The sequence below is a fragment of the Echeneis naucrates genome, chromosome 17 (genome assembly GCF_900963305.1).
Source record: "Echeneis naucrates chromosome 17, fEcheNa1.1, whole genome shotgun sequence".
Taxonomy (NCBI): Eukaryota; Metazoa; Chordata; class Actinopteri; order Carangiformes; family Echeneidae; genus Echeneis; species Echeneis naucrates.
The window spans coordinates 19,065,490-19,078,900 of NC_042527.1; the positions used below are offsets into that span (position 1 = coordinate 19,065,490).

General features: G+C 45.3%; 1 protein-coding gene across 1 annotated transcript in view; it reads left to right on the top strand.

The window, feature by feature from the left end:
* Positions 1–2,238: 2,238 nt before the first annotated feature.
* The window catches only part of LOC115057678 (supervillin-like), a 30,257-nt gene continuing 19,084 nt past the window's right edge, over positions 2,239–13,411 (top strand). Inside the window, exons 1-14 of the mRNA XM_029524865.1 lie at positions 2,239–2,491; positions 4,072–4,135; positions 5,052–5,143; positions 5,236–5,293; positions 5,376–5,524; positions 5,962–6,769; positions 7,670–7,753; positions 9,870–10,452; positions 10,501–11,159; positions 11,503–11,673; positions 11,854–11,891; positions 12,248–12,312; positions 12,556–12,692; positions 12,866–12,946. Of these exons, the coding sequence (XP_029380725.1) occupies positions 2,431–2,491; positions 4,072–4,135; positions 5,052–5,143; positions 5,236–5,293; positions 5,376–5,524; positions 5,962–6,769; positions 7,670–7,753; positions 9,870–10,452; positions 10,501–11,159; positions 11,503–11,673; positions 11,854–11,891; positions 12,248–12,312; positions 12,556–12,692; positions 12,866–12,946 (3,050 nt within the window). The 5' untranslated portion in view covers positions 2,239–2,430. The remainder of the gene's footprint in view (positions 2,492–4,071; positions 4,136–5,051; positions 5,144–5,235; positions 5,294–5,375; positions 5,525–5,961; positions 6,770–7,669; positions 7,754–9,869; positions 10,453–10,500; positions 11,160–11,502; positions 11,674–11,853; positions 11,892–12,247; positions 12,313–12,555; positions 12,693–12,865; positions 12,947–13,411) is intronic.

Here is a 13,411-nt window from a genome sequence, read left to right on the forward strand (position 1 = left end):
TCTTAGCTTGTTCGTCACCAGCCCAGCTGAGGGTGAGTAATATATATTATAAACTTTTAGAGCTTGATTTGTTAGTGAACATGAAGCGAGAGTGATGGCCAAGTTGCCGTTTACAGGATGTCTAACAGCCACCATTTTCTTTGCCAATTATATATCCTCGCAATGTCTTTTAGTTTTCATTTTTCTATTTCCTGCGGGGAGAGAAGTCTGAATTATTTTCTGGACATTCAAATATTTGCACTCAAATATAAGCATGAAAACACCAGAGAAGGGAGCAAATTTAAATTTAGAACAACCAACTCCAAACCAAACTGCAATCTTTGTTCTCACCTTTTCATCAACTTTATCGTTATATCCGCCGTCAGAGTAGTTTGCTACTCTGGCCTGTTTAAAAATGGCCCTGATGAGACAGGATGGTGGGTGACAGACAGGGACGATGTCTCGTGTTTGTTGATGTGGATGTCTGCACTGAAAGGAGGAAAATGTGAAATGAGGAGACAAATATAGAACGATGAGGATCAAACCAAACAGGAACAGGAATTGACAGGAATGAAGAGGCAAGACCACAGGAGAGGAAGAGAGAGAGACATATGTATTGCAAGGATGACAAATCTGGTGGAGGAATGGGAGAAGGAGCGGGGAGGAAAACAAGGCCGAGCAGCGAGCCATCGCGCAGACGATCCCGTGGTAAACACAAGCCGGCCGGCTGACAGGGTGACCTCTCCCCCAGGCAGCCACTCACAACACATGTTGCCTTATTAGGGGCGTCTACAGGGATTGTAGGCAGACGAGTGAAGGTGGTGGTGGTGGTGGGGGAGGGTGGAGGAGGAGGAGTCAGTGTGTCACACAGAGGAGGTGTGTGTGAGTCCAAAACTGTGTGCAAGAGTAAAATAACGGTGTTGTCATAACCAGGTGACCCCGGTTCAGAATCAGTTTTTCTTGGAGGGGGAAAAACTGGGAAATAATGCTGTTGTGCACATTCTCTGCACTACTGATGCCCCTCACTGGTACGGTTTACAGTCTAATAGGCCAAGTCACTGTTTTTGTAACTCAATTACATTTTTATTTATGGAGCTGGCGTAGCCTTCAGTCCCCATGTGACAGCTTAAGACTCTAGATGGAGTAATAAAGAGAAATGGAGCGAAAAATGTATTAGCTCTAATTAGTAGTAAATATCAGGGAGGACTTTTTCTCTGACCCGCTCCATAGTTTTTATTTATCTTGCTAAAAGGGTTTGGAGTAGTTTGTCAATGATTAATAGTGTGACATTGTGGGTATTGGACACTAATGTAACCTCCAGGCTTCTCTGTTCTCTTCTGAGATTTGAATACTTGTCTCACATACTTATCTGATATGATGACCCGCACAAGGGCCTATTTGTGTGTCTTAGATTAGATTTGGCCTGAACTCACTCTGTGTAATTATGTCTGCACCAACTTTCGTCTGAAGCAGCGTCAGCTCATTTGAATTTTCTCACGTGAAGCGTGTTCGTTTTAGAGTTTGAGAAGATGGCGCATGACAGTGAGACAGAAAGGGAAAAACATGAGGACTGAAATAAAGGCCAGTCCCATCAAACAACAAACCCCAAAACTCAATATTGTTGAAAGTCGTAGCAGCTCATGAGAAAGGATTAGAATATGGCAGAAAAGTCCTGTCATACTCACATCTGACAGCGTCATAAAGCCTTTCATTCTGGCTCATCTGGCATCACAGCATGGACGTCTTATTTCCAGAAGTCCACTGTACTGTGAGATCCAGCTGTATTCGAGAACAGAATGAGGGAGATTCAGCAATCTAGTCTTTTTTAGAATTGATGCAATTTCTGGTTGCAGTTTGATGGCATCCAGCCATCTTGGCTGAAGTGTGCCTGATGTGTGCCTTAAGGACACCATCTGACTTCCCCAAGCCTCGGACCCCCTCACCACCCCCTGTAGTCCTGCCGGCACCCTCCTCCAATCCTGCTGCAGAGTTTTTTATCATCAAGGCTAATTTCTGCCTGTAATCTGATTAGGGCTCTGAGCTGCTTTAACACCCTGCTGTGCTGTCTCTCCCTCTCTCTCTCTCTCTCTCTCTCTCTCTCTCTCTCTCTCTCTCTCTCTCTCTCACTCGCTCGTTCTCTTGCATGTACACACACACACACACACACACATGGACAAGCACATTGACACACACATACTGTATGACAGCCAGTCTGTAGTTTGCCATGTAGCCTGGGCAGTCACTCTGGCTGTGTGTGTGTGTGTGTGTGTGTCTGTGCGCGCATGTGTGTGTGCATGTGTGTGTGCATGGTCGCGTCACCACCTTCATCCCTGACCGTCTGCTTACCGGTAGCAGCCCTCGCCTCCACCGCCGCCACTGTTGCCGCCCGTCCACCGCTTTGACTGGAGGGGGGTCTTGCAGAAAGGCGCTCTGCTGTTCGCCTCCTTAAACATGTTTCGAAACCCGTGGATCTCTAGTTACCACGTGAACCTCATGCAGCCCTGCGGCCCAGGTAAGGCCTGGACGAGGGGAAGAATGAAATTCAGCTCTTTACTTACTGAAACAGAGTTGGATGGATGTCAGTAAAACAGTAGGCCGGGGATTCAGCTTGGCAATAATATGAAGAGTGTGTGATGTTTCCTGGCTTCCTTCCTTTTTGTTGGCCCGGCTAAAACAAGGATTCATGACAATTTTGCGTTATCATGAGCAGGTGCAGAGTGTCTAAATGTGTTTCTGTTACTGTGGGCATGAATGTTGGCACACAGGCTGCTTTGGATGAATGCAGCATGTGTGGCACTACACTCTTTTGCTGATGTATTTTCAACAGGTGGGTGTCGCTCTGCGCTCTCCGTTCTGCTTTTTGCTGTTTCCTCTTTACACGGATTGCCCTTTACAGACATCACAGGCCATATCGAGGTGGAGCAGCCACTCCACGCAGATTGTGTGCGAGCGAGGGCCCAGTCAACTGAGGGAGTCTATTTTCCACCTCTGAATATTTATAGAAAATCCCTCTCCTTGCCACGCTCACTTTGGGACCATTGGCAGCCTAAGCTGCTCTCTGGCATCGCCCAGCCCTCAGCCTTGTGCCGCCTGCTTTGTTGACAACCGGCAGACGTTTCCAAGGAAAGCCAGACTGTCCTGTTGCACTGGGGGCTTTCCATCGAAGGAAACAGACTTGTGAAGTCGCATTCAGACAGTCAGACACACACATGGGCACACACCTCCACAAGAATCCCACAGGCTTTGCAAACCTTGAGTGTTTGTGGATTTGAAAGGAAATAATGCTGTAAAGGTTTTGCCATGAATTGACTGAATGTATGAAAATAGACTGCCATCTTGCAGCGGTTGTGGAAAAACTCCAATCTCTGGCCTCCCTTAAAGTCTAAGTCTGACTTGGGCTCTGTCAGGTCAAAACACGCCTTCAATTTCACTGAACTTTCAAGTAAGAGTTTAAGGACTTTGCGTCACATCACGAGTCTTCACATTCATATTTTCTCTCCTGCCAAAAGTTCCTATTGCCACATAATGTTTGGTGTTCCGGAGGCGTCTGCAGCTGAAACGGGATCTGTCTCCTGAACTGGAACACAACTTTACAACAACAGTCAGAAGGTGGACTGTCAGCTGGACGGGAACTTTCTGGGCAACTTTCTTCTTTTGACCCGTGACTCCTAATGCGGTTTCAGAACTCAACAGCACATTGCTGGAGTTTAAAAGCCACTTCTCTGATATAACCTTCCAGTTGCAATGACAATGACAAAACATTAAAACCATCACTGATAGTTCAGTTTTCTAGGGTTCATAAAAGAGTTTGTGAATAATGTTTCTCTCATTAGAGTAGTAAAGTCTGTCCTTGTTTGTGAAACACCATGTAAAGTTTCTTTAGTGGGAATCAAACCAATAAATCACTAGAAGGTTCCTGACAGGTGTTCAGATTAATAACAATATGTTGCTGACGCTTTATCAAAATGTTACAGTTACAGCAGAAAGTCACATTTTGCTTTGACAAGTTCCAGCACAAAAATACTGATCACAGATATAAAGGTGGAGTAATAACATATGTTATTTATTGCATTTCATTCTTTTCCCACTTAGGATTTGGATCCAAATCTCCTGCCAAACTTTGCAACTCAGCCTCGTTTCCAACAGAAGCCTTAAGGTGAGGACAAAGAGTTTGTTGAGAGTTCTGCGGAACTGCAGAAAGTATTTTCTAAGAGCATTTCCTCTGCTTTCTTCTGCTCTGTCATCAAGATGGGGATATATGTGAGGATATAGGTTCACAAGAGAGCTTTAGCTTATCATGCACAGTAAGCATTAAAAGCTGGAGATGTCTGGAACAGCTTATCCTAAGACACTTTTTTGTTCACTTGGACTTAGAGCCATTGCACGTCCTTCAGGACTGCTGTGGACCAACACCAGATTTCCAATAAAGTCTCCTCTGGTCATTGGAGCAATAATGTGTGTTCCCTGTTTTGAATAAAAAGTTTAAAATGATGGAATAACAATCAGCTGCGTAATGAGCAGCCCTTAAAGTGTATGCAGTAAGTATACAGGAGCTTTAAACTGTGCTGGTCACTGATAAACAGAAACTTATTGATGCATTCATACAAAAAAACAAAAAGCAAAACTGCACGTATCATAATTTTTAAATCTGCTTCAATGAAAATAATTCATAATAATAATTATTTTTTTTTTGTACAACATTCAGTCCTAATATGTGTGTGTGTATACCTATACAGATACATGAGCTTGTGTGCCTGTTGATGCTAAAAAAATGTGATTCTCGCTTTCCTCTTGGCTCGAAGTCGGGGCTAGATGACCTAATTCCTCAGCTCGATCCTGATGGAAGTGACAACAGCTGAGCTCCGATCGTCTCTTAAAGAAAAGAGTGACAGCTCAGATCAGAATCTAGCGGCTGTTTATCCACAACGTGCATTTAATTTGACTTCTTCTCTGTCCAGTTGCAAAAATTTTCAGCTTCTACATTTTACAGGTCCTGCTGTCTTAAGTGTCAACGCTTTGGCTGAATAAGGTGATTTACTTGTTGATGGCAGATTTCTGTTGTGTGCTTTCAGTTTTCAGACCGACTTCTCCTTGGGTGACAAGACCGCCTTGGTCAAGAGTGTTTCAGATACAGATGCCAAACTTCTGGTGGCCCTTCCCAAGGGTGTGTATTCATTCAACACACGTGACAACTCAAAACAGTCACAACTAGTTAGTTAATTTAATGATACTAACTAACTAGCATTTCCTGATCAGTTGCAGATTTGAAAAAGTACTTTGAGGGAGGAGTCACAAAGGATTTGGAGATGAACAGGTATATTCAGGAGTCATGATGCTGAATCTTCGCTTGTTCATATATAAAGACCCATGAACCCTCGTCCTTTCTGTCTCTGCAGGAAGGAGAGGATAGCCCGGCGCCTGGAGGGGATTGAAAGTGACGCCCCCCCTGCTCTGGTGCCTGGAGGTCTGGTAGCCAACAGGATGTTGGAGGAGGATCCGCCGCGGTACACCCGCGCCTCAGACCCCTGTGAGCCTTGTGTGATGGGTAAGCATGGCATGATGCACTGCAGCAATACATGGTGATGCTTTTGGTCGCGCTGGATTGACACTGAAACATGTTATATTCTAAAGAGAACCATTAACTTTCTGTAACACTTACTTTCAGCGCTGAGCAGCAGATTGCTTCTTGTTGCTCAGCGGCCGACACTTTGAGGTTTATGAATTACACACTTGAGTCTAACAGTTTTCGCATCTTGTTGCATTTTGCAAAATCAGTTATTGAAATCAATTTCTGTGATGTGTTCTACCTTTTGAGGCACATTAGCTTTGAAAAACATGTCATTAATGTCGGTTGATGTTGCAGGATTTAAAAGTCAGATACTGATAGTTACATTAGCTTGAAAGTGGCATGAATTTGGCATAAGTATAGGTTGCATATGAATGTTCTCAATAAGTATTAAGTATCCCTGTTATCTACCACAGTGAGGCACTACGGCCGAGAGGATTTGGATGCACCCCAGAAGCAGGTGTCATCTCCAGACAGAGCTCCTCAGGTCAAAGGAGGAGTTGGCAGCAGCCGTCCAGACCCAACGTTGGTTTACGTTGACCCATTGACGCTCTCCAGCCCCGCCTCTGGCCCTGCGGACCCCTCCAGCCTCAGCTCCAAGGCTGAACGCATCGCTCGCTACAAAGCTGAGCGCCGCCGCCAGCTGTCAGAACGCTATGGCATCCTCCTGGATCAGGAGGCCGACGTCGATTACACACCACGCTACCGGTCCCGCCGAGACCCTGAGACCTCTGGTCGACAGGCGGCAGCCAGGCGAGACAATGATAGGCAGGAAGTGGGGGAAGCGGGACCGGAGCCCAGGGTGCCGTACCGCTCTGGGGTGGGCAGGGTTTACATGAGGACTCATCCAGATCCTGCACCGGTTAACACAAGCCCTGCCCACACGAACCAAGCTCCTCCTCCTCCTCCTACGCAAGACAGGCCAAGCAGATTTTCAGAGCGGGAAAGGGCGATGAACATGGAGAACTACCGGCGTGGAGGGGCTCAAGAGCGCTCAGCCGCTTGGAGAGCCAGAACACAGGAGCTGCATCTGCCCCAGCAACTCCACCAGGATGCTCCCCACCAGGAGCTAAGCCCCGCCTCCACCAGGGACTACAGCATCGCAGCCGTGCCCAACTCGCCACGCACCGCCCGCCGGGCCTCCCTGCCCTCCACCCGCTATGGCATCTCACCTGGGGATTTATTCATAGAGCAGCAGGCCCAGAGCATCCTCAGCAGACAGGGGTGAGTTCACACTAACCAGCAGCTCAGCTTTTAAATGGAAGAGAGAAAGTCCACAGAATAGTGTTTCATTGGACGAATGCTGATGATTCAGAGTAAACTTCCCATAGCACAACAACAGAACATGGCACAACAATCAAGAAAACACATACTTATATCCTGGTTTTTGCGATTTATTCTAGATGTACAGTACGTTATAATCAGAGATTATTAAACTCCTCTGTGTATAGAGCTGTAAATAAAATCTCTCTGAACTTTCAGTCCAAAAGAATTCAAACCACATAAACCCCAGTTGACCCTGTGATATCTGCACCAATCCACCTGCTGCTCATAGATACCTATTTATATATATGTAGATACCTGTGTGTGTGTGTGTGTGTGTGTGTGTGTGTGTGTGCGTGTGCGTGTGCGTTTGTGTGTGGAAAACCATCCAAGAAAAATGAACTGAAGCAAATATGCTAAGCACTGCAGTTTGAGTCATGGACTGCGCTGCTGCGGGAGCGAGCCTGCTGCTGTCGCAACCATGTCAGGGTCAAGATCCTTCTAGACTTCGGTTCCAGCCCTGTCATGCTGCTCCAGTTTCATACGGAGGGTTGATCTGGGACAGCAGGCTCGGTGTTTTACAGGGGATATGATTTCCCTGCTTGTCCTGAGAGATAAGTCTGATCGAGCAGCAACTTGGTTCTTCTGTTTGTATTTATGAATAATGAAAAGACGTGGCACCAAAAATACATCTGCAGCATTTTAGAATAACCACAGCTGGCGTCAAAAGGGACGATTTTTAAAACAGAGCCTCCAAAGACCGCTGTCTTCATCTGAGCTGATCAGCGTGAGTCAATTTGATTTGATCCTTGATCAGAAGTTTCCCTCAGGGTTTGACTCTGTCATCACATCATCCTGTAGCCTGGCTGCACTGTCAAAGAGCGACTGGTGTCTCAGCACAGACTCAGAGAGTGACACTCACACAGTCTTCAGCTTGCCTTCAAGGTACCGTCCTGTCGGGATGTCATCAGTGTGAAGACTTGTCCAAAACTTCCCCGTCCACTGGGTGCATGTGTTTTTAGCTGGCAGCTCTCATAACTATTTTTATGCAACTGAACCTTTTTCTTTCTTACTCTTTTTCAGGACTTATTCTTGGGTGGAAAATAAATTAAAGTCGATCAATTATTTGAAATATTACAGTGTATGTCTTACAAAATTGAGAAATCTTGATTCGCTCTGTCTTAATTTTGGTGCAGGGAACTATAAAAAAGGAAAAGTAATTAGCCAGCACTTACAGAAACACATTCCTGGTGGACAAACAGCTAACTCCGTCCTACAAATAAGCTCATTCTTATATTTAATTCAATAATAAATCCCATTTTAATTGGTGTCATTTAGAAGTGTCCCTCTTAACAGTTGATTTTCATTTTTCAACTGACAATCTCATGTCTAACTTACTCTCACAGTTTAACAGCATACAATTTGCTAAATATAATTGTTTTTGTCTTTTTTTTTTTCTTTCTGGGGCAGCTGAAGTTCACAATTTGCTATTATTACTTTCCGTTTTTTGCCATTTTTAGAATCACTTTGGGTAAAAATCAAGAGATGGTGGTTTGACAGCTCTGCTAAATGTAGTCAGTGACTTCAGAATGAATCTTCACATCCACAAACCTTCAGCTGCAGTGCTGCCCTTTGATTTTTGGACCATGATATGTTTTGGTGTTTTAGACACCAACCATCCTTTTGACCTCTTAACCATTAGGGGATCTATCGCCGAGAAAAAAAAAAAAAAAGGGGGGGGGGGGGGGGGGGCCAAAGTACTTATCCTCTTCATGATTCACCCGCCTCCTAACTCCAATCACACCCCATAAACTCTGTAAAAAGCACAGTTTCGTCATCACTCATTTAACTCATCTGTTAAATGAGTGTGACTGTGTGTGGCCTGGGTTTTATCTGCAGATGAGTGGTGTTAGTGAACTGGAATTGATGGGGTGACAACATTAGTCAGCTTCAGACCCTGGCCCACTCACTGACTCAGCACTTGTCAGCTGAGAGTGCGCTGACAACCCCCCCCCTCCCTCCAGGCGACTCAGATTGTGGCCTGTTAACCCCGATGAAATTACACCTCCACAGCCTTGTACCATGTCAGTGATTTTGACAATGTCGTTGCATAAGGACTGCTTTTCCTCTTAAAAGCGCCTTTAATCACCTGATATGGTTTTGTGCTGAGAAGATTGTAGACAGAAACGGATTACCTTCAGGATTTAACTGCATAGTCTTGAACTTAGATCCCTGGATATACATATATTTCTGGACCAGAAACATGCATGGTTGCCTTGTGGATGGTCTGTGTCCAGAGAGTTAGGGATATTTTAGGCAGAAAAATCTTTTTAGGAAATGTTGATAAAGCTTGATTGGTTTAATTGGTACATGTCCTGTTTGCAAAATATTATCAAAACTTTTTTTTTTCAAGTCCCCAATGAGGACATTCTGATTACTTTTGGTATGTATGTCTGTTTTATTGGCACTGACTGCATTTGTGGTCTTATCAGCTGCTTATGCTCACTAGTATTAGTGTGTACTCATGTAAGGAGAGCACTGTTTTAAGTCCTTCATTCCGTGTCAGATAAAGCAGAGGCCCATCAATTATGTTTGGCTTAGTGGTCCACAATAAGATTAGCACAGCCATTAGCTACCAAAGGTCAGAAGTTGTAGATGAAAATAGTTTGGCTTACTTTTTTTTTGGCACAGAGACCTCAGAGAGAGAGAGAAAGCTGTTTGAGGTAAGACTAAAATTTAAAACCAGTCAATGCAGCTACTCGACCTTGTTGAAGTCCTTGTGTAGGATTTAGGGGTTCAAGTTGGTCCCGTGATATTCTCATGCCATATGCCTTTTTGCAATAGGTTTAGTAATCGTGGCTTGGAGCAACGTCCATAGATTAGTTGTTAAATTAGATTTTAGTGGGTAATTCCAGTTTCTGTCAGCCAGTTATTTTGATACACCACTGAAACATTGTGATTTCCCTGTTTGGTATACATCTTCACCTTGAGAATCACTTTGAGTTTGGAAAGTGTCGTAGCTTTTTAACTGAACAAATCCTTATCCATTCCTTTTCCCAAGAATTCGAGTAAGGGAACGGTTGTCAAGGGATGAAACTGTCCAGAGGCCCCCTAACTGGAGTCCAGACACACACCAGGCTAACAGACATCGTGCTCAGGGCAGCACTGCTCAGTTTACACCACAGCAGTCAGAGCCCACACAACAGATGACTGTTCACCAGCCTCAGCCCAGCCCGGGCAACCATCCTGCGCACGGCCAGACAGCCTTCCCTTCCTCCGCCCCCGAGTACCAACAATCTGGACCCGCAGTGGACTCTCAACCCTATTTGGCTGTGCCTGCCCCAGCAGCCGCTGCCAAACATCCTGGACCTCCCGAGGTACAACCACGACGGAGAGTGAGTGCCGACCAAATCTACGCCACCCACAAGGAGGCGAGATTAGAGGCCAGGCAGGCCCTGAAGGAGCAGGCCAACACGGAAGGTCTGCTAAAGAGCAGGAAAGCCGTGTTACCTTCACAGATCCGCCGAAGGGAAAGGAGTGTGGACGACATTCACAGAGGCCGGCATGAAGATATGGACTGGCAAAACTACAGCCCAGAACAGAGGAGGAGAAGTCGATGCGAGGAAGACTGGGATTGGGAGAGAGCAAGAGAGAGAGGAAGGGAGAGGGGAAGGGAAAGGGGGAGGGAGAGAAATGTGGAGAAGATAAGAGAAAGCCATAACAGCCAAGAGGAAAGAGGGGTTAGATCTGTGCAGCCCCCTCAGTCATCTGTGCGCCCACAGCCCAGGCAGCATCAACCCTCAGAGCCCACGTCCCATCAAGAGCCCCCACCACAGCACCATCATGAACCCAGAAGGAGACAACACAGCGCTCAAATTCAACAGCACGATGCTCAGCAGCAGCATCAGTACGATCACTTGACACAGCCACAAGAACCTCAAAGACAGCAGGAGTCTGAGCTCCAAAGACAAGAGCCTCGAAGTCAGCATCAAGACCTCCCCAGAAAACAAGACACCCAGTCAGGCGAAGAGTTCGAGCCCCAGAGGCAGCAGCAGGATCCATCAGCGCACCTGAAGTCGGACCCGTCCGGCTATCTCCAGAAGGGCTCGTCTTTGCCACAAGCCAAACACAGAAGCACAGAGACGAGCGGGGGGCCTAAACACAAAACACGAACCCGCTCCATGTCAGATATAGGCGTGAGCCCGCACTCTGCCATGTACCGAATGGAGAAGTCCAGGGCCGCTCTGGCTTCAGGGATGGCCAACGGCGACATGGGCACCTTGGACACCCGGGTGTCAGTGGCACAGCTGCGACACTCTTATCTGGAAAATGCCAACCGGAAACCCGAGTTGTAGGTCCATTGGCATGGGCTCAGTGTGGCATTTCTAAATAACTGTCTAACTCTGCATCAGTGAGTCGCTGCAAACACGTAATCCAATAAAGATACAAGAAAATAATCCTGAGGCATGAAATGATTCAAGGCGTATTGTCTCCCGCTGCATGTTAACTTTGGTAACGGCTCATCTCAGTTGGGTTGTGCTCAGTGTGTGAGGCCTAATATGAGTGGAGTTTCAGATAAACTGTAAATCTATCAAAATCAATCATTAATAACTTCTTTTTTTTTTTTTTTTTACTTGTGCTCTCCTTTTTGCTGTCTTCGTCAATCCATCCTAATTGACCCGCCTCTCCAAAAGCGAGACGACTAAAGTAGATCTCTCAGCAATGGAGGTAGATCCAGCTAGCAGCAGCGATCGAGACAGGGCTGCTCGGAGGCCTCGGCGCTACATCACTCCAGGAGACAGTCGCATGTCGGAGAGGTTCAGGACCCAGCCCATCACCTCCGCAGAGCGTATGGAGTCCGATAGGTACCGAAGAGTCTGCAGGAGCTCCTCAGAATCATTTTATTTTCAGTCAATAATTCACTGCTTCGAGCGGCAGGGCATGGTTTTAGGTTGTCTTTCATATCATCATCATATCTGGTGGTTCATCAAATTAAAAGCATGGATTCTAAATACTGACGCTTGATGCATTTACGTCTTCTTCAGGTCTCGTCTCAGCCCATCGCATCTGCAAGATGTCGAAGGTAGATTCAGTCCGTTCCATTCATGCACTGTATACATGCATAATTCTTTTCAATAAATATATACGAAAAAATGTCTGTGACACTATGTTGGGGTGACCTGGATATCTACATTTCCTGACTTTTATTTTTTTTACAGAAAGCTAGCATCTTGTGGTGTTCTTATTTTGGCATTTTGAGGCGGCTAGCTGCTAACTGTAAAACTAAAATAAAATCAACAGTTCCTAAAATGTCAGCAAAATATATAATACCAATTTTTTGTTGTTTCATAAACAAAAACATTTGATATTTTGCTGGAAATGTGGTCACCCTAGCTTGATCACAGTTGATGCCGTGTAACTAAATCCTCTGTTTTTCAGTAGACGAGGAGAAGCTTGATGAGAGAGCTAAGATGAGCGTGGCTGCCAAGAGGTCTCTCTTCAGGGTACTTGTCCGTTTATACAATGAAGTCATGCCATATATTTTTCGATTGATAATGTCTTAAATTTCATAAACTCAATACCAAAAGATGAAGTTGCATGCAGGTTAGCAGCAGACCCGGGTGGCTGTGTAATTTCAGATGCCTATTGGCTTTTTTCACAGATGTTGAAGTGGATACTTTTGTGTTTCTGCACACTTTTCTGTCACAGCCTCAGCTGTATTAAACAGTCCTGACATCTTCCTCCAGGAGCTGGAGAGGACATCGGAAGGCGGCGTTCCCAAACCGCGCTCCCGAAATGCCGCCGTAGAAAGACGTCTGAGACGAGTTCAAGACCGATCACACACACAACCCGTCACCAACAGGGAGGTGGTCAATGCTTCAAGGTCGGTCCCATACGTTGAAAATATTTCTGTCATCTCTATCCATTTTTATCTTTTTGCTCTTTCAATCAGCTCCTCTCCTTATTTTTTCCTTGACTGTATTTGTCTCTGTCTTGAATGATCTATATTTCTGTTTGTCTCCATTTGTTTCCCCCCTTTGTCCTCCAACTTTAAAGTGATCCTACCACATCATCCCATCCTGTGGGCACTCACAGTACTGTAACTTGCGTCCCCAACACCAGTGTGACTAGAATCAGGTACTACGGGCCTGGGCTGCTTTGCATCTGTATGATTTTTGTGGTTGTGCTGCACCTCCGATTGTGAAAGTCGATGAAAGCTTTGGAAGGACAGTTGTGGGTTTACACATTAACACGGATGGGGTGATAAGAATTTAATGAATTTTCATTTTGTGAAGAAACAAAAACATTCACAGGGAGGAAGCTCTTAAGTCTGAGTTTAATGAATGAACGATGACAAGCTGAGTTCCTTTACAATTACATTAGATTTTGCAATTTAAGCAAAAAAATTAAAAATAAAAACAAATCTCTCCTCATTCAACCACGGAGAAAAATTTATTTTGATTAAACACAAGAAACTTGCATTTACTTGCATGATATCATGACATTTTGTCTGAAATACATCAAGCTGGCTCCTGTTCTTGATGTTTTCAAGGCAGAGCAGCTGAATCAAACCAGGGCCGGTCAGTTTCTCTCATGTTCTGG